The 20,084-nt window shown below is 48.3% G+C and overlaps 1 protein-coding gene across 3 annotated transcripts in view; it reads left to right on the forward strand.

The window, feature by feature from the left end:
* The window catches only part of gak (cyclin G associated kinase), a 215,773-nt gene that overhangs the window by 101,357 nt on the left and 94,332 nt on the right, over positions 1 to 20,084 (forward strand). For all 3 annotated transcript variants that reach the window (XM_072517104.1, XM_072517103.1, XM_072517105.1), the window contains 2 exons: positions 13,965 to 14,077; positions 17,695 to 17,794. In XM_072517104.1, the coding sequence (XP_072373205.1) occupies positions 13,965 to 14,077; positions 17,695 to 17,794 (213 nt within the window). The remainder of the gene's footprint in view (positions 1 to 13,964; positions 14,078 to 17,694; positions 17,795 to 20,084) is intronic.

The following is a 20,084-nucleotide window of genomic DNA, read 5'->3' on the forward strand; positions in this document are numbered from 1 at the left end:
AATGATGATGCCCCCACCAGAGGGGGAAGCGGAGATAGTGGTGGCGATGGATGCCGAGAAAGCATTTGATAGAGTGGAGTGGGATTATCTGTGGGAGGTGCTGAGGAGATTTGGTTTTGGAGATGAATATGTTGGATGGGTGCAGCTGTTGTATAGGGCCCCAGTGGCGAGTGTGGTCACGAATGGACGGGGATCTGCACACTTTTGGCTCCATAGAGGGACAAGGCAGGGATGCCCTCTGTCCCCATTATTGTTTGCACTGGCGATTGAGCCCCTGGCAATAGCATTGAGGGGTTCCAAGAAGTGGAGGGGAGTACTTAGAGGAGGAGAAGAACACCGGGTATCTCTGTATGCGGATGATTTGTTGTTATATGTAGCGGACCCGGCGGAGGGGATGCCAGAGATAATGCGGACACTTCGGGAGTTTGGAGAATTCTCAGGATATAAACTGAACATGGGGAAAAGTGAGTTGTTTGTGGTGCATCCAGGGGAGCAGAGCAGAGAAATAGAGGACTTTCCGCTGAGGAAGGTAACAAGGGACTTTCGTTACTTGCGGATCCAGATAGCCAAGAATTGGGGTACATTGCATAGGTTAAATTTAACGCGATTGGTGGAACAAATGGAGGAGGACTTCAAGAGATGGGACATGGTATCCCTGTCACTGGCAGGGAGGGTGCAGGCGGTTAAAATGGTAGTCCTCCCGAGATTTCTCTTTGTGTTTCAGTGCCTCCCGGTGGTGATCACGAAGGCTTTTTTCAAAAGGATCGAAAAGAGTATCATGAGTTTTGTGTGGGCCGGGAAGACCCCGAGAGTGAGGAAGGGATTCTTACAGCGTAGTAGGGATAGGGGGGGGCTGGCACTACCGAGCCCAAGTGAGTACTACTGGGCCGCCAATATCTCAATGGTGAGTAAGTGGATGGGAGAAGAGGAGGGAGTGGCGTCGAAGAGATTGGAGAGGGCGTCCTGTAGGGGGACTAGTCTACAAGCTATGGTGACGGCCCCATTGCCGTTCTCACCGAAGAAATACACCACAAGCCCGGTGGTGGTGGCGACTTTGAAAATTTGGGGACAGTGGAGACGGCATAGGGGAAAGACGGGAGCCTTGGTGGGGTCCCCGATAAGAAATAACCATAGGTTTGCCCCGGGGAGAATGGATGGGGGATTTGGAATATGGCAAAGAGCAGGAGTAACGCAACTGAAAGATCTGTTTGTGGATGGGAAGTTCGCAAGTCTGGGAGCGCTGACCGAGAAATATGGGTTGCCCCAAGGGTACGCATTCCGGTGTATGCAACTGAGGGCTTTTGCGAGGCAACAGGTGAGGGAATTCCCGCAGCTCCCGACGCATGAGGTGCAGGACAGAGTGATCTCAAAGACATGGGTGGGGGACGGTAAGGTGTCAGATATATATAGGGAAATGAGGGACGAGGGGAAGATTATGGTAGATGAGCTGAAAGGGAAATGGGAAGAAGAGCTGGGGGAGGAGATTGAGGAGGGGCTGTGGGCGGATGCCCTAAGTAGGGTAAACTCATCGTCCTCGTGTGCCAGGCTAAGCCTGATTCAATTTAAGGTGTTACACAGGGCGCCTATGACTGGAGCACGGCTCAGTAAATTTTTTGGGGTAGGGGATAGGTGTGCGAGATGCTCGAGAAGCCCAGCGAATCACACCCACATGTTCTGGTCATGTCCGGCTCTTCAGGGGTTCTGGGTGGGGGTGACAAAGGTGCTTTCGAAAGTAGTGGGGGTCCAGGTCGAACCAAGCTGGGGGTTGGCTATATTTGGGGTTGCACAAGAGCCGGGAGTACAGGAGGCGAGAGAGGCCGATGTTTTGGCCTTTGCGTCCCTAGTAGCCCGGCGCAGGATACTGTTGATGTGGAAGGAAGCCAAGCCCCCGGGGGTGGAGACCTGGATAAATGACATGGCAGGGTTTATAAAGCTGGAACAGATTAAGTTCGTCTTAAGGGGATTGGCTCAAGGGTTCACCAGGCGGTGGCAACTGTTCGTCGAATACCTCACAGAAAGATAGAGGGAACGGAAAAGAAGAAGGTAGCAGCAGCAGCCCAGGGGGGGGGGGGGGGGGGGGGGGGAGGAACCAGAAGGACTCTCAGGGCTGTTAATATATATGCATAATATGTATATTGGACTGTTAAATCATATTTTTGGAGAGTGTTTATCTGAGACAAGGCAGTTGCCATTTAGTTTTCGTTTTCGTTTTTGTTATATATTATTTATTCTTTGTTTATAAAACAGGTCATTGTTATTTATACTGTTATATTATTGTGTAAAGGATACACAATGTACTGTGATGGTTGACCAAAAATGTTCAATAAAATATTTTTAAAAAAAAAGAACTGAAACTGAGTTGTGAACTGCATTGGTCCTTTCCGGGGAGATTTCTGTTACCTGGGCTGTCCTGTTGTCCGATTGTCCCGAAAGACATGCTTGTTAGGTGAATTGGACGTTCTGTATTCTCCCTCGGTGTACCCAAATAGGCGCCGGAGTCTGAATTCTCCCTCGGTGTACCCAAATAGGCGCCAGAGTGTGGTGACTGAGGGATTTTCACAGTAACTTCATTGCAGTGTGTTAATGAAAGCCTACATGTGCCACCAGTAAAAGATTATTATTATCGAAGGAGGCCAGTGTAAGAGAAGTAGTGAGAACCGAATATGGAGAGGTGACAGAGGTAAAGAGCGGGACTTTCACCTGGAATTAAACCTTGAGCCATCTCCATACATCCCGGCTGCTGTCTTTATCTTTTTGTGTTTGTATACTTTTTGTTTTTCTGTTAAGGTTTTTTAAAAAGATATTGGAGGTGATCAGATGTTTTCTATGTGGTAGAAACGGTATGATTGTCCACTTACTTTGGAGCATCCGCGATGCTGAGGATGTCGTGGATAGCATGTTTAGCAAGTTGGTCACACTGCAGGTGAAAGTTACTGAGGGAGATAGAAAATGGGTGACCAAAAGACAGAGCAAGAGTAGGAAGGCAGTGCAGGTGTCCCCTGCGGTCATCTCCCTGCAAAACAGATATACCGCATTGGATACTGTTGAGGGAGATGGCTCACCAGGGGAAGGCAGCAGCAGCCAGGTTCATGGCACCGTGGCTGGCTCTGCTGCGCAGCTGGGCAGGAAGAAGAATGGCAGGGCTATAGTGATAGGGGATTCAATCGTAAGGGGAATAGACAGGCTGTTCTGCGGATGCAATCGAGACTCCAGGATGGTATGTTGCCTCCCTGGTGCAAGGGTAAAGGATGTCTCGGAGCGGCTGCAGGACATTCTGGAGGGGTTGGGGGGGTGCGGAGAGGGTGAACAGCCAGTTGTCGTGGTGCACATTGGCACCAACGATACAGGTACAAAATGGGACGAGGTCCTACAAGCTGAATTCAGGGAGTTAGGAGTTATGAGCGAGTAGGAATGTCAGGATAGATGGGATGAATGCATGGCTCGAGAGATGGTGCAAAACGGAGGGACTCAAATTGCTGGGGCATTGGAACCGGTTCTGGGGAGGTGGGACCAGTACAAACCGGACGATCTGCACCTGGGCAGGACTGGAACCGATGTCCTGGGGGGGGGGGGGGTTTGCTAGAGCTGTTAGGGAGGGTTTAAACTAATGTGGCAGGGGGATGGGAACCAATGCCGGAAGTTGGAAGGTAGTAAAACAGGGACAGAAACAAAAGTCAGTAAGGGGGAAAGTGTAAGGCAGAGAAGCCATAGTCAAAAATCAAAAAGGGCGACAGTACAAGGTACAGTGACTGAGGAGAGCTCAGGGAATAGGACCAGTAATACTAAAAGGAATAAAACGGGAAGTAAAAACAAATGGTAAGCGACGCGGCAGGTTGTTACATGAAGATATGGGTTCAACGACAAGGAAAATTAGAAGAAAAGTTAAGTGGAAATATAACTTAGGAGAGGTTACTGATCGAGGTGTTAAGATTCAAAACAGAGGTAAAAAAGCCAACACAAGTGTACTTTACCTGAATGCTCGTAGTATTCGGAATAAGGTAAATGAGTTGATGGCGCAAATCATCGTGAATGACTATGATTTAGTGGTCATTACTAAAACATGGTTAAAGGATGGTCACGACTGGGAGTTAAATATCCGAGGGTATCAGACTATTCGGAAGGACAGAGTGGATGGTAAGGGAGGTTGTGTACCTCTGTTATTTAAGAATGACATTTGGGCAATAGTAAGGGATGACATTGGCGCTATGGAGGATAAGGTTGAATCCATTTGGGTGGAAATCAGGAAGAGTAAGGCGAAAAAGACACTGATATGAGTAGTCTATAGGCCACCAAATAGTAACATTATGGTGGGGCAGGCAATAAACAAAGAAATAACAGACGCATGTAGAAATGGTACAGCAGTTATCATGGGGGATCGGAAGGAGCGATCACAATATGGTGGAATTTAAAACACAGATGGAGGGTGAGAAGGTAAAATCAAATACCAGTGTTTTGTGCTTAAACAAAGGAGATTACAATGGGATGACAGAAGAACTAGCTACGGTAGACTGGGAGCAAAGACTTTATGGTGAAACACTTGAGGAACAGTGGAGAACCTTCCAAGCAATTTTTCACAGTGGTCAGCAAAGGTTTATACCAACAAAAAGGAAGGACGGCAGAAAGAGGGAAAATCGACCGTGGATATCAAAGGAAATAAGGGACAGTATCAAATTGAAGGAAAAAGCATACAAAGTGGCAAAGATTAGTGGGAGACTAGAGGACTGGGAAATCTTTAGGGGGCAACAGAAAGCTACTAAAAAAGCTACAAAGATGTGTAAGATAGATTATGAGAGTAAACTTGCTCAGAATATAAAAACAGATAGTAAAAGTTTCTACAAATACATAAAACAAAAAAGAGTGGCTAAGGTAAATATTGGTCCTTTAGAGGATGAGAAGGGAGATTTAATAATGGGAGATGAGGAAATGGCTGAGGAACTGAACAGGTTTTTTGGGTCGGTCTTCACAGTGGAAGACACAAATAACATGCCAGTGACTGATAGAAATGAGACTATGACAGGTGAGGACCTTGAGAGGATTGTTATCACGAAGGATGTAGTGATGGACAAGCTAATGGGGCTAAAGGTAGACCAGTCTCCTGGCCCTGATGGAATGCATCCCAGAGTGCTAAAAGAGATGGCTTGGGAAATTGCAACTGCACTAGTGATAATTTACCAAAATTCACTAGACTCTGGGGTGGTCCCAGTGGATTGGCAATTAGCAAACACGACACCACTGTTTAAAAAAGGAGGTAGGCAGAAAGCGGGTAATTATAGGCCAGTGAGCTTAACTTTGGTAGTAGGGAAGATGCTGGAATCTATCATCGAGGAAGAAATAGCGAGGCATCTGAATGGAAATTGTCCCATTGGGCAGACGCAGCATGGGTTCATAAAGGGCAGGTCGTGCCTAACTAATTTAGTGGAATTTTTTGAGGACATTACCAGTACCTACAGATAGAAAACGGGGAGCCAATGCATGTGGTATATCTGGATTTCCAGAAAGCCTTTGACAAGGTGCCACACAAAAGGTTGCTGCATAAGATAAAGATGCATGGCATTAAGGGTAAAGTAGTAGCATGGATAGAGGATTGGTTAATTAATAGAAAGCAAAGAGTGGGGATTAATGGGTGTTTCTCTGGTTGGCAATCAGTAGCTAGTGGTGTCCCTCAGGGATCAGTGTTGGGCCCACAGTTGTTCACAATTTACATAGATGATTTGGAGTTGGGGACCAAGGGCAATGTGTCCAAGTTTGCAGGTGACACTAAGATGAGTGGTAAAGCAAAATGTGCAGAGGATACCGGAAGTCTGCAGAGGGATTTGGATAGGTTAAGTGAATGGGCTAGGGTCTGGCAGATGGAATACAATGTTGACAAATGTGAGGTTATCCATTTTGGTAGGAATAACAGCAAACGGGATTATTATTTAAATGATAAAATATTAAAACATGCTGCTGTGCAGAGAGACCTGGGTGTGCTAGTGCATGAGTCGCAAAAAGTTCGTTTACAGGTGCAACAGGTGATTAAGAAGGGAAATGGAATTTTGTCCTTCATTGCTAGAGGGATGGAGATTAAGACTAGGGAGGTTATGCTGCAATTGTATAAGGTTTTAGTGAGGCCACACCTGGAGTATTGTGTCCAGTTTTTGTCTCCTTCCTTGAGAAAGGACGTACTGGCACTGGAGGGTGTGCAGAGGAGATTCACTAGGTTAATCCCAGAACTGAAGGGGTTGGATTACGAGGAGAGGTTGAGTAGACTGGGACTGTACTCGTTGGAATTTAGAAGGATGAGGGGGGATCTTATAGAAACATATAAGATTATGAAGGGAATAGATAGGATAGATGCGGGCAGGTTGTTTCCACTGGCGGGTGAAAGCAGAACTAGGGGGCATAGCCTCAAAATAAGGGGAAGTAGATTTAGGACTGAGTTTAGGAGGAACTTCTTCACCCAAAGGGTTGTGCATCCATGGAATTCCTTGCCCAGTGAAGCAGTAGAGGCTCCTTCATTAAATGTTTTTAAGATAATGATAGACAGTTTTTTGAAGAATAAAGGGATTAAGGGTTATGGTGTTCGGGCCGGAAAGTGGAGCTGAGTCCACAAAAGATCAGCCATGATCTCATTGAATGGCAGAGCAGACTCGAGGGGCCAGATGGTCTACTCCTGCTCCTAGTTCTTATATTCTTATGTTCTTATTAACCCGACTCACTGTCTCCTGTTGGGAACAGGTCAATAATTTGCCTTCAGTCCATGAGCTTTAACTTTAGCTACCAGGAGACCTCCGGGTGCGGCTATGCAGAGCTAGGTCGCATGTTCGGTAGCTCCCGCTTGGAACGGACTTTTGGGCTCTTTACAGGGCCCCCACGGCATTTGTTCGACATTTCCCGGTGTGGGAAGTAGACTGCAACATTCCCCCGACAGTGTCCCCCAGGAATGGTATGTCTCTTGGTTACCAGACCCGGCAGAAACAGTAAAAGATTTGGCTGTAAGTGAAGGATAAACAGAGCCTCTTCCAGCATGCAGGCGGGGGAAGGGCAAGCTTAAAGCTGCAAGCTGACTTGAGGGCCTTTATTAAAGGTGAATTCTAGCAGCAGAGGGAACAACTGTGAAAAGATCTACCAAGGCCACTGAAGAAGTGGGGACGAGGCTTCCGGTGGCGGCCATGGAGGAGTAGGTCGCGCATTCGGCAGCTCCCGTCTGGAACGGACTCTCAGACCTTTTTCAGGAGTTTCCACAGACTTTTTGGGGCAGATTGGTGAAGCGAACACTGCCAAAAGGATTCCCTCTTGAGACTTCCGGTTGCGGCTATGCGGAGATAAGTCGCACATTCGGCGGCTCCCGCAAAAACGTACTTTTGGGCTCTTTTCAGGGCCCCCAAGGGCACTTTTTCAACGTTTCCCGGTGTGGGAAGGAGTTAATAATGGCTCCCCGTCAGTATATGGCTTTAACTAGGAGCGGGGCGACAGAAAAGGTGGTGGTGGACCAGAAGAAGGGAGGGAAGAAGGACAAAATGGCGGCGGGCGGAGACCAGGCAGCGTGGAGGCAGTGGGCGGAGGAGCAACAGGAGGGTATCCAGCGCTGCCTCAGAGAGATTAAAACAGACCTGCTAGAGCCTATTGATAAGCTGCTGGAGACACAGACGGCCCAGGGAGTGGCGATCCGAGAGGCTCGACAAAAGATCTCTGACAATGAGGACGAGATCTTAGGCCTGGCGGTAAAGGTGGAGGCGCACGAGGTGCTCCACAAGAAATGGCAGGAGCGGTTTGAGGAGATGGAGAATCGGTCGATGCGGAAGAATCTGCGGATTCTGGGCCTCCCGGAGTGGGGCTGGAGGGGCCGGATGTGGGGGCCTATGTGGTCACCATGTTGAACTCGCTGATGGGAGCGGGGTCCTTCCAGGGGCCCCTGGAGCTGGAAGGGGCCCATAGAGTGTTGGCGAGGAGGCCCAAGGCTAACGAGCCTCCGCGGGCGGTGCTGGTGCGGTTCCATCGGTTCGTCGATCGGGAGTGTGTGCTCAGGTGGGCCAAGAAGGAGAGGAGCAGCAGGTGGGAGAACGCGGAGGTTCGGATATATCAGGACTGGAGTGCGGAGGTGGCGAAGAGGAGGGCCGGATACAGTCGAGCGAAGGCGGTGCTGCACAGGAAGGGTGTGAAGTTTGGCATGTTGCAGCCGGCGCGACTGTGGGTCACCTACAAGGACCGGCACTATTATTTTGAGTCTCCGGAGGAGGCGTGGGCCTTTGTTCAGGCCGAGAAGCTGGACACAGACTGAGGGCCGGGATGGGCGATTGGGGACTGCGGTGGATATGTTATGCCTAGTTTTGGTTCGGTGGGGGGGGGGGGGCCTTTGCATTGTTTGGGGTTTCTTTTTCTCTGTGTTTTTCTCTTTCGGGTTGGGGAGGGTAGATGGGGCGGGTTGGGCACTGTTTTGGTTGGTGGCGGGGCCTGGTAGGTGGAGAGCGTGGGCTTTTTTCCCGCGCCGAAGACTGGGGGGGGGGGGGGGCGCGGGGCCGGGGCAGGGAAGCGAGGATTGTTTCCCGCGCTTAGAATGGAGGGGGGAGTGGGAGTGCCTGTGGATGGGGAGCGGGAGAGGGGGGTGTCCCACACAATGGGAGGAGTCGAAGGGGAGGCGGGAGTGGCCGGGTCAGCAGGAGTCAGCTGACCTGCGGACGTGCAATGGGGGGAGTAATTCAGCTAGGATGGGTCCGGGGCCGGGGGTGGGGGGGGGGGGATCGAGTTGCTGCTGCTAAGGTCAAGGAGGAGCTGGAGCGAGTGGGGGGGTCGAGACGGGGCTATGCCGCTGTGGGGAACGGGCTGGGTGTGGGGTGCGGGCGCGTGGCTGGCCGAGGAGGGGGTCATGGCTAGTCGGCGGGGGAGGGGGCGCGGGTAGCCCCCTGATGCGGCTGATAACCTGGAATGTAAGGGGACTGAATGGGCCGGTTAAGCGGGCCCACGTGTTCGCGCACCTGAAGGGGCTCAAGGCGGATGTGGTTATGCTCCAGGAGACACACCTGAAGGTGGCAGACTAGGTAAGACTGAGGAAAGGGTGGGTAGGTCAGGTGTTTCATTCGGGGCTAGATGTCAAAAATCGAGGGGTGGCGATCTTGGTGGGAAAGAAGGTGTCATTCGAGGCGCCGAGCATTGTGGCAGATAATGGCGGTAGGTACATAATGGTAAGTGGTAAGTTGCAGTGAGAGAGGGTGGCACTGGTCAATGTGTATGCTTCGAACTGGGATGATGCGGGTTTTATGCGGCGTATGTTGGGTCGGATCCCAGACTTGGAAGTGGGGTGCCTGATATTGGGGGGAGACTTTAACACGGTGTTGGATCCGGCACTGGATCGCTCCAGGTCTGGGACGGGTAGGAAGCCGGCGGCGGCTAGAGTGTTGAGGGGATTTATGGACCAAATGGGAGGTGTGGACCCTTGGAGATTTGCAAGGCCAGGGGCTGGGGAATTTTCATTATTCTCACATGTCCATAAGGCTTATTCTCGAATCGACTTTTTCATTTTGAGTAGGGCGCTGATAGCGAGAGTAGAGGATACCGAGTATTCGGCAATAGCCATTTCGGACCACGCCCCGCATTGGGTGGACTTGGAGATGGGGAGGAGAGGGACCAGCGCCCGCTGTGGTGCTTGGAGGTGGGGCTATTGGCAGACGAGGAGGTGAGTGAGCTGGTCCGAGGATGTATAGAGAGGTGCTTGGAGACCAACGATAACGGGGAGGTCCGAGTGGGGATGGTATGGGAGACACTGAAAGCGTTGGTGAGGGGAGAGCTGATCTCCATTAGGGCCCACAAGGAGCGGGGGGAGAGGGAGAGGCTGGTGGGGGAGATGGTGAGGGTAGACAGGAGGTATGCGGAAGAGCCTGAGGAAGGATTGTTGAGGAAGAGGCACAGCCTCCACGCTGAATTCGACCTGGTGACCACCAGGAAGGCAGAGGTGCAGTGGAGGAAGGCCCAGGGAGCGGTCTACGAGTATGGGGAAAAGGCAAGCCGGATGCTGGCACATCAGCTTCGGAAGCGGGACGCAGCTAGGGAGATCGGGGGAGTTAAGGACCGGGGAGAGAGCGTGGTGCGGAATGGGGTTGGCATCAATGGGGTCTTCAGGGACTTCTACGAGGAATTGTACCGATCCGAGCTCCCATGGGAGGAGGGAGGGATGGGCCGTTTCCTGGACCAATTGAGGTTTCCAAAGGTGGAAGAGGGACTGGTGGCGGGACTGGGAGCCCTGATTGGGCTGGAGGAGCTGATCAAAGGGATAGGAAGCATGCAGGCGGGGAAGGCACCGGGGCCGGATGGTTTCCCGGTCGAGTTCTATAAAAAATATATGGACCTGTTGGGCCCGCTGTTAGTTAGGACCTTTAATGAGGCAAGGGAGGTGGGGGCTTTACCCCCGACGATGTCCCGGGCACTGATCTCCTTGATCCTGAAGCGGGACAAGGATCCCCTGCAATGTGGGTCTTACAGACCGATTTCCTTGCTAAATGTAGATGCCAAGGTGCTGGCGAAGGTCTTAGCCACGAGGATTGAGGATTGTGTACTGCAGATCATCCACGAAGACCAGACGGGGTTTGTGAAGGGGAGACAGTTGAACGCGGATGTGCGTACGCTTTTGAATGTTATCATGATGCCGGCGAGGAAGGGGGAGGCGGAGATAGTGGTGGCGATGGACGCTGAGAAAGCCTTCGCTAGGGTAGAGTGGGGGTACCTGTGGGAGGTGCTGAAGAGGTTCGGGTTTGGGGAGGGGTTTGTCAGGTGGGTTAGGCTGTTGTATGAGGCCCTGATGGCGAGTGTGGCCACAAATAGGAGGAGGTCCGAGTATTTTCGGTTGCACCGAGGGATGAGACGGGTGTCCCCTGTCCCCCCTGCTCTTCGCACTGGCGATTGAACCCCTGACTATAGCACTGAGAGAGTCGAGGAACTGGAGGGGGTTGGTGCGGGGTGGGGAGGAGCATCGGGTGTCGCTTTATGCGGACGACCTGCTGCTGTATGTGGCGGACCCGGTGGGAGGAATACCAGAGGTAGTGAGGATCCTTAGGGAATTCGGGGACTTTGTGGGGTACAAGCTCAATATGGGGAAGAGCGAGCTGTTCGTAGTTCAGCAAGGGGACCAGGAGAGGGGGATTGGCGAGCTCCCACTAAAAAGGGCGGAGAGGAGCTTCAGATATTTGGGGGTCCAGGTGGCCAGGAGCTGGGGGGGCCCTGCATAGGCTTAACTTTACAAGGCTGGTGGAGCAAATGGAGGAGGTGTTCAAGAGGTGGGACGCATTGCCGCTGTCCTTGTCGGGTAGGGTGCAGTCAATCAAAATGACGGTGCTCCCAAGGTATTTGTTCCTGTTCCAGTGCCTCCCCGTGTTTATCCCGAAGGCTTTTTTCAGGCGGGTTAACAGGAGTATAATGGGTTTCGTGTGGGCGCGAGGGACTCCGTGGGTGAGAAGGGTGTTCCTGGAGCGGAGTAGAGATAGGGGGGCTGGCGCTGCCCAACCTGTGTGGGTACTACTGGGCTGCCAATGCGACGATGGTGCGCAAGTGAGTGATGGAGGGGGAGGGGGCTGCATGGAAGAGGCTAGAGACGGCGTCCTGTGTGGGTACGAGTCTGGGGGCGCTGGCAACGGCGCCGCTGCCGCTCCCTCCAAGGAGGTATACAACGAGCCCAGTGGTGGTGGCGGCCCCCAAAGTTTGGGGGCAGTGGAGGCGGCATAGGGGGGGAGTTGGGGCCTCGGCGTGGACCCCATTACGGGGGAACCACCGGTTCACCCCAGGAAGAACAGGTGGAGGGTTTTCGTGGTGGCACAGGGCAGGGATACGAAAGTTGGGGGACCTGTTTGTGGACGGGAAGTTCGCGAGCTTGGGTGAGCTGGAGGAGAAGTACGGGCTCCCCCCAGGGAACACCTTCAGGTACTTACAGGTAAGGGCGTTTGCCAGACGGCAGGTGGTGGAATTCCCATGGCTACTGCCACACACAGTACAGGACAGGGTGCTCTCAGGGGGGTGGGTGTGAGTGGGGAAGATCTCGGAAACTTACCAGGTGATGCAGGAAGAGGAGGAGGCCTTGGTGGTGGAGTTGAAAGGTAAGTGGGAGGAGGAGTTGGGAGAGGAGATCGAAGAGGGGAGTGGACAGATGCCCTAAGGAGGGTGAATTCTTCCTCTTCGTGCGCAAGGTTCAGCCTCATACAGTTTAAGGTGCTGCACAGGGCACACATGACCGGGACAAGGATGAGCCGGTTCTTTGGGGGTGAGGACAGGTGTGTTAGGTGCTCAGGGAGCCCAGCAAATCTCTCCCATATGTTCTGGGCATGCCCAGTGCTTGAGGAATTTTGAAAGGGCGTAGCGAGGACCGTGTCGAGGGTGGTAGGATTCAGGGTCAGACCGTGCTGGGGCTCACAATATTTGGGGTGGCAGAGGAGCCGGGAGTGCAGGAGGCGAAAAAGAGGCCGGAATTCTGGCCTTTGAGTCCCTGGTAGCCCTGTTTAAAGAAGTGTTCTCCTTCAGTGGAAAGATGCGAGGCCCCCAAGCGTGGAATCCTGGATCAGCGATATGGCAGGGTTCATTAAATTGGAGAGGGTGAAATTCGCCTTGAGAGGGTCGGTACAAGGGTTCTTTAGGCGGTGGCAACCATTCTTAGACTTTCTGGCAGAACGATAGACATTGGTCAATGGCAGCAGCAGCTCGGTGGGGGAGGGGTTTAACTTTATTTTTGTTTATGTTATTTACACTGGTGGGTCTGAGGGGGTGTATACACCTGTTGTGTTAAGTCGGGGTGTTAATGTTAATTTATTATTTATGTACGGGGTGGGGGGGGGTTTGGTGGGTTGCTTTTTTTAGGTTGTGTTTTGTACTTAACCCTGTTGGGTTCTTTTTTCTTCCTCATTTTGTTATTGATATTTTATGAAAACCTTTAATCATATTTTTTTTAAAAAAACTTTAGCTGACAGTCTCTTGTGAGGGAGTCTATCAAGTGCTTTCTGGATGTTCATATACCCGTAAACAAAATCCATAGACATTCTGCTATTCACAACTTTAGTCAACTCTCTTACAATACATTCAAATTGTTCATGCATGACTACCCTTTACAAATCCATACTCGCGTTCTCTGATCAGCTAAACATTTTCAAGACCTTCCATCACCCGATGCTTAATTATAGACCAGAACAATTTGTCAACAACAGATGTCAATCTCCTGGTTCCCCTCTGTCAGCTTTCTTCAATCGTGGAACAACACGGGCAGTTTTTCAAACTAACTAAAGGAATAGTTCCCGAATTGAGAGAACTTTGGATGATTATAGTTAGAGCATCTGCAATGCTCTCAGTTACTTGTGAACTGGGTTCATGTTTTAAGTTATGAAATAACTAAAGTATGCCATTGTGGTTTGTGTTGACGTTGGCTGAAGCAGATGAGATGGATTATGGCCACTTTTAATGTTTTGGTGCAAAAGCACATCAGGGTGCCCTGCAGAACTGGAACAAATAATCTAGGCTGACACCTCCGTGCAATGCTGGGGGAGTGATGGATGCACAGTTAAAGGCGCTATCTTTTGGATAAGGCCCTTAAGACCCAAATTGCCTGTTCATGTGGGCAGAGAAGATGGCAACTGTTCAAAGAAGAGCACAGGAATTCTCCCATTATCCTGACCAACCAATACACGTAAAACAGATTAACTGGCCATTATCTCGATGCTATTGTGGAACCATGCTGTGTTCAAATCGGCTGAGAGAGACGCCTATATCACAGGAGATTATAATTCAAAATTATTAATGTTTGTGAAGCACCATGCAACATCTTGAGTATGAGAAGGAAGCTGTAAAAATGCAAGTTTGCTTCTTTTCCTTAAAGCTGTAAACCATAAATTTTCTACCTGGTGACTGAACTTCAGGGGAGTGAATCCTAGCACTATGTTTTAGTTGTTTTAGTTCAAAACACTTATTGGCAGAATGTAACACAATGACTTATATTTTCTCCACTTTTTTTGCTGTAGGTAATATGATGAAGATAAATCCTGAAGAACGATTAACTATTACAGAGGTCGTGAATCAACTGCAGGAGATAGCTGCAGCTAGGAATATTAATCTTAAATCTCCAATAACTGAGGTAAGAAACTTGACCCTGGTCTGAAGGTGTACAGTAGGTGGTTCATAGCCATTGAGTGTGCAGAAGGTTGTGATGGTCATGTCAAAGAGTAACATTGCCCTGGGTTCATAGAATTTACAGTGCAGAAGGAGGCCACTCGGCCCATTGAGTCTGCACCGACCCACTAAAAGAGAACACGACCTCTATCCCTGTAACCCAGTAACCCCATCCAACCTTCCGGACACTAGGGGCCAATTTAGCATGGCCAATCTAATTTGCACATTTTTTGACTGTGGGAGGAAACTGGAGCACCTGGAGGAAACCCATGTAGACACGGGGAGAAAGTGCAAACTCCACACAGGCACCCGAGGCTGGAATTGAACCCGGGTCCCTGGAACTGTGAGGCAGCAGTGCTAACCACTGTGCCACCTAGTGACCATAGACTTTGAATAAGTTAGCTTCTTGAATCATCTGTGTTCCTACCAGCTTATCAGGAACCAGATGGACAACGATTAAACTGAGCTGTTTGCAATATTACTCACAAATCATTGCTGAGTCCCTTCACTTGAGGCTGGTATTTTGGTAAAAGCAGAAAAGGTCAGCTGATTTGTGTGCATCTTGATGTGATTGCAATGGGAGAAAATGTCTTGCTCTCGGTTATACTGACAGTGTGGTTTCATCTTCCATGGCATTTATTGCCTCAAAATAAGCTAACATCTCCACCATCCAAATGCAATGTTGGCCATTATCAAATGTTAGGCCAGTGGTAAGATGATCTGATCATTATTTGACTCACTGTTTAATTGTTCTGCTGGGCAGTTTTGGCATTTCTTTAGCTGACTGCTTTGTTGGAGTCTTTACACAGTGTGTAACAGAATCATGTAGGATATATTTTGTTTACAACCTACAGTCTATGAATTATTCTTTTCTGACTCTACATATAAGTCACCCAAAGAGGGAGGGGGTACTATTTGGTAAAGTGTCCCTCTAATAGTTATGTGCTTTTACAGTAGCCATGAAAGTATTGAGCTTCCCTCAGCAGCTCCTATAACAAGGCTTTGTTCCTTCAGGATGTCATGTCAGCAGTTTGGTATTGTTTTCACGCACAAGATAAAAGTTGAACATTATTTAATACCTCTATGGTTAATATTTATAGTGCTGCCGAGGTTTTAGTAAACTTCTTTCTGCTTTTGTTGCTGTTTTACTGTCAGCAGTGTTGACTTCTGGCTGTGACAGGTTCATTGTTTGTTGTGCTTTGTGTTAAGTACTTCAGTTGGCACCTGTTAGCTGATGTTTTAAAAGCTAGCTGGAATGCTAGCTTTTATATCTAGTAAGAAGTCTTACAACACCAGGTTGAAGTCCCAACAGGTTTGTTTCAAGCTCTAGCTTTCGGAGCGCTGCTCCTCCTTCAGGCGAATGAAGAGGTATGTTCCAGAAACATAATAATAGACAGATTCAAAGATTCAAGACAATGCTTGGAATGTGAGCATTTGCAGGTAATTAAGTCTTTGCAGATCCAGAGATAGGGGTAACCCCAGGTTAAAGAGGTGTGAATTGTCTGAAGCCAGGACAGTTGGTAGGATTTCGCAAGCCCAGGCCAGATGGTGGGGGATGAATGTAATGCGACATGAATCCCAGGTCCCGGTTGAGGGACCTGGGATTCATGTGTGTAGAACTTGAGGGACCTGCACTCATGTGTGCAGAACTTGGCTATAAGTTTCTGCTCGGCGATTCTGCATTGTCGCGTGTCCTGAAGGCCGCCTTGGAGAACGCTTACCAGGAGATCAGAGGCTGAATGCCCTTGACTGCTGAAGTGTTCCCCGACTGGAAGGGAACATTCTTGCCTGGTGATTGTCGCGCGATGTCCGTTCTAGATATTGACATTGGGTTCCAGAGGGGCTGGTTTAGCATACTGGGCTAAATAGCTGGCTTTTAAAGCAGACCAAGGCAGGCCAGCAGCACGGTTCAATTCCCGTACCAGCCTCCCCGAACAGGCGCCGGAATGTGGCGACTAGGGACTTTTCACAGTAACTTCATTTGAAGCCTACTTGTGACAATAAGCGATTTTCATTTCATTTTCATTTCAGATTTCCACATATCAGTGATAGATACCAATGATTGCATAATAAGGAATACCATAGAGAAGAGAAATTATCTACATTTTGTGGTATTAATTTTCTTGGCTGATAATCTAGACTTGGATAGTGTTTATAGATTGTTTTCTTTAGCAGTTACCATCAGAGCCGAAATATCTTTCTTGCACTCCTGCTTTTTTTCCTCTCCCTCTCTCCTGCCAAAAGGTAAACTGATTTTTTACTTTGAATATGTTGGCCGATCTGTCACAAGGTGTACAAGCTGATATGAACCAGAGAATTCCTACAGTGCAGAAGGAGGTCATTTGGCCCATCGAGTCTGCACCGACCCTCTGAAACAGCATCCGACTTCGGCCTGCCCCCGTGCCCTATCCCCATAACCCCAGCTAATCTACACACTTTGGACTCTCAGCGGCAATAAAACATGGCCAATCCACCTAACCTTCTAGCACTTCTTTGGGCGGAAACCGGAGAACCCGGAGGAAACCCACGCAGGCACGGAAGAAAGTGCAAACTCCTCACAGACAATCACCCAAGGTTGAAATTGAACCTGGTACTCTAGTGCTGTGAATATTTACAATGAATCTTGATATAAGTTTCATGTAAAAAATGTGCCTCTTTAAATAATTTCTAGTTGGGTCAGGTAGAAAGAGCTGGCCTTATGCTGTCCGTCCCCATATAAATGGGGCAATTGACATATGTTCACAGAAAAACGTGTAATTTATGCAAATTGGGTTTTATTGTAGGTTGCTGTAGAATACATGTTTCAGATCTTTGCAAAGTGCAACTATTTAAAGGGATCGGTACAAAGTTACTGAACGTGGGTGGTACAGTGGTTAGCACTGCTGCCTCACGGTGCTGAGTACCTGGGTTCAATCCCAGGCCCAGGTCACTGTCCATGTGGAGCTTGCACGTTCTCCTCGTGTCTGCGTGGGTCTCACCCCCACAACTCAAAGATATGCGGGGAAGGTGAATTGCCCACTCGAATTTGCCTCTTAATTGGAAAAAATAATTGGGTACTCTAAATTAAGAAAAAGGTTATTGAACATTTTTTTTCTTATTCTGTTGTGATTATAGAACATAGTATTTGCTTTGTGGTTTAATATGTTGGAAATTTTTAAAATGGCATTAAACTTCATAAAAGTCAGACCACTCCTTTAAAACAAGCTGTCCGTTTCCACAATGAGGATAGAATTATGAAGGTAATCTGCTCATCTTCAAACTAATCAGCTTAAGTGTCAAGCAGACATGGTGTAGTCAGCTGCAAACACTGATCAAGGCTGGGCCTAAAGCCAAATTGGATATCCTGCTGAACATGCCCATAAGTGTAGGCAGCTGAGCATTGAGATGGCACTAACACAGCAATGCCCTGTTTGCTCTAAAGGGAAGCTTCTTGCTGCTGCAACTCGATAGCAGAATAATTTGCAACCGGTGGCTGGGAACCTCGGCTTTTCTTTGTTGTGCTAGTGTTTGGATTGTTCTCTAATGAGTCTGCTGGGCTCTTATCTGCGAAAGATCAATTGTGACGGTTACCAATCCTTACAGCTCCTGGAGCAGAATGGAGGGGTGGCCAACAGTACGATGGCAAGTTCAACGCCCCAGTGGAGCAAACCAGCAGGACCACTGAACAACATGCACAATGCAGGTATGCAACCTATTTATCAGCAAAGGAGGAATAAAGGTGCAGTAGTGAACTAACTCTCCAGAATAAAACCATAGAAATGTGTAATGTGCAGCATCAAATTACATTCAAGTCAAAACTGTGCAATTTGTTTCAAATTGATGGCCAGCTTCAGTGATTTTGCTACCAAACTGGATTTAGTGGTTGAAATTCTGTTGCCTTGATTCCTTTTGGTTCAGGACTGTTTCTTTTTTTTTTAGAAATTGCAAGACAGGAAGTGCATGTCAAAATCAGGTCATCAGCAATGCTGCTGCTGATGTGATGTTCTCATTTTTATTTGATTCTTTCATTTTCATTGTGCTTTATGTTGCTGATTAATTCACAAATTAACAACCAGGACAAGCTCTGGTTTGTTTTCCTTTTGTATCAGTTACAGGCCCCACCCAGGGGACTAATTAGTATGTTTGGAGCACATTGTCCTGTTAAATCAAAATCTCTGCATTATAAAATAAGATTACAAAGATTGTTGTTTATCTTGGATATTTTATGTCGGGCATTTCATTAAAAAAAAAATTAATTTAGAGTACTTTAGCATGGCCAATCCCCCCTAACCGGCACATCTTTGGGTTGTGGGGGTGAAACCAACGCAGACATGGGGAGAATGTTCAAACTCCACACGGACAGTGACTCGGGGTTGGGAACAAACCCGAGTCCTCAGCGATGTTGGGCATTTCAAAGAGGTTCAATTGTGTTCCCTTTTCTTTCTCAGTGTAATGTGGAGACAAAAGTTGGACTGTTACATATTGCTTTAGATTACTATCTTAAGCGTGAGACCGTGGCTAGATTTCAAACAAACTTTAAAAAAGAGGATTATATCTTCATCAGATTTTGGAATTGAATTTTGAAGAAATTGGAAAGGTGTGTGATAAGAATTAGTTTATAAATATTGTTAAACTCATTCTGTGCCTCTGGCTTTTAACACTGGTTAAAAATAACTGGGTACATAGAGTCGCATTCTGAGCACTCAAAAAAAACTCTCTTGATCCAAACAATGATCAAGATTATTTCAACTGTCTGTCTGATAGATTTTTAAAATCAAGGTATGTCATAAAAGATTCATAGAATCCCTACAGTGCATAAGGAGGCCATTCGGCTCATCGAGTCCGCACTCACCCTCTGAAAGAGCACTCTACCTCGGCCCTATCCCCCGTAACCCCACCTAACCTTTAGACATGAAGGGCCAATTTAACATGGCCAATCCACCTAACCTGGACTGCGGGAGGAAACCGGAGCACCCGGAGGAAACCCACGCAGACAAGGGGAGAATGTGAAAACACCACACAGCGAGTGACCTGAGGTCGGAATCGAATCACTGTGCCACCGTGAAGTGTGTTTACACTTTTATCATAATGTACTCAGTTTAAAGTAGAAAACCTTTGCTTTTCCCCAACCTATTTTATCAATCTAGAGCACTGTAAAAGTGAAATATTGCAAGAATAACTCCTTGCGTTACAACAGTGACTACACTTTGAAAGTACTTAATTAGCTGTACGCAGCTTTGGGACAGTTTGAGGTCGTGAAAGGCACTTTATAAATGCAAGCTCATTCTTCTCTCTTTAATTACCTCAGTTATAGTTGATCTGTCCAAAAGGGTGATGGTTGATTATTGATGAACATTGGCTAACCTATTTAGTTGATGCATTTCAATGCACATTAATAAGTAATTTAACAACCTTGTATACTGAAAGGGCACATTGTGTTATAGTTTCTCAGTTCTGGGCTCCCTCTCTCTTTCTTTTACTCTGTGTCTGATCTTTTGAGTTTTTTGGTGTATCAACAAATGATGAGCTGAATTAACAGAACTGAAAAGAGATGTTGATATTGGGCCAGATCTTCCGGCGTCCAGATTGTCAGAGATGATCATTCCCCCTAAGAAGCGCGACAGGACCCCTCGGATATTCCAACTGACTGGCTCTCTGGAAGTGTCCAGGAAGTTTGAACTTCCAAAGGGAAATTCCCATGCTCCCCGGGACCCTCCTAAAAAGTCTTCAACCCTGAGTTAATCAGAGACTTTGGACAGTTTGGACTTAATTATCAGGATAGTAAACCAGGAAATGAAAGACAGCAAAATTCTAGTCGTAACTGCTAGGTAGCGATACAACTGACACTCTGACACCCCCCTGACCCCCCACTAGACCCAAACTCACCATTCTAACCAGCTGTGACTCTCCCCCATACCCACTCATCTCACCCATGTACCCACTGAACCCAGTCACACTACATCTTTACGTACCTACTACACACCTACACATTC

The sequence above is a fragment of the Scyliorhinus torazame genome, chromosome 9 (genome assembly GCF_047496885.1).
Source record: "Scyliorhinus torazame isolate Kashiwa2021f chromosome 9, sScyTor2.1, whole genome shotgun sequence".
Lineage (NCBI taxonomy): Eukaryota > Metazoa > Chordata > Chondrichthyes > Carcharhiniformes > Scyliorhinidae > Scyliorhinus > Scyliorhinus torazame.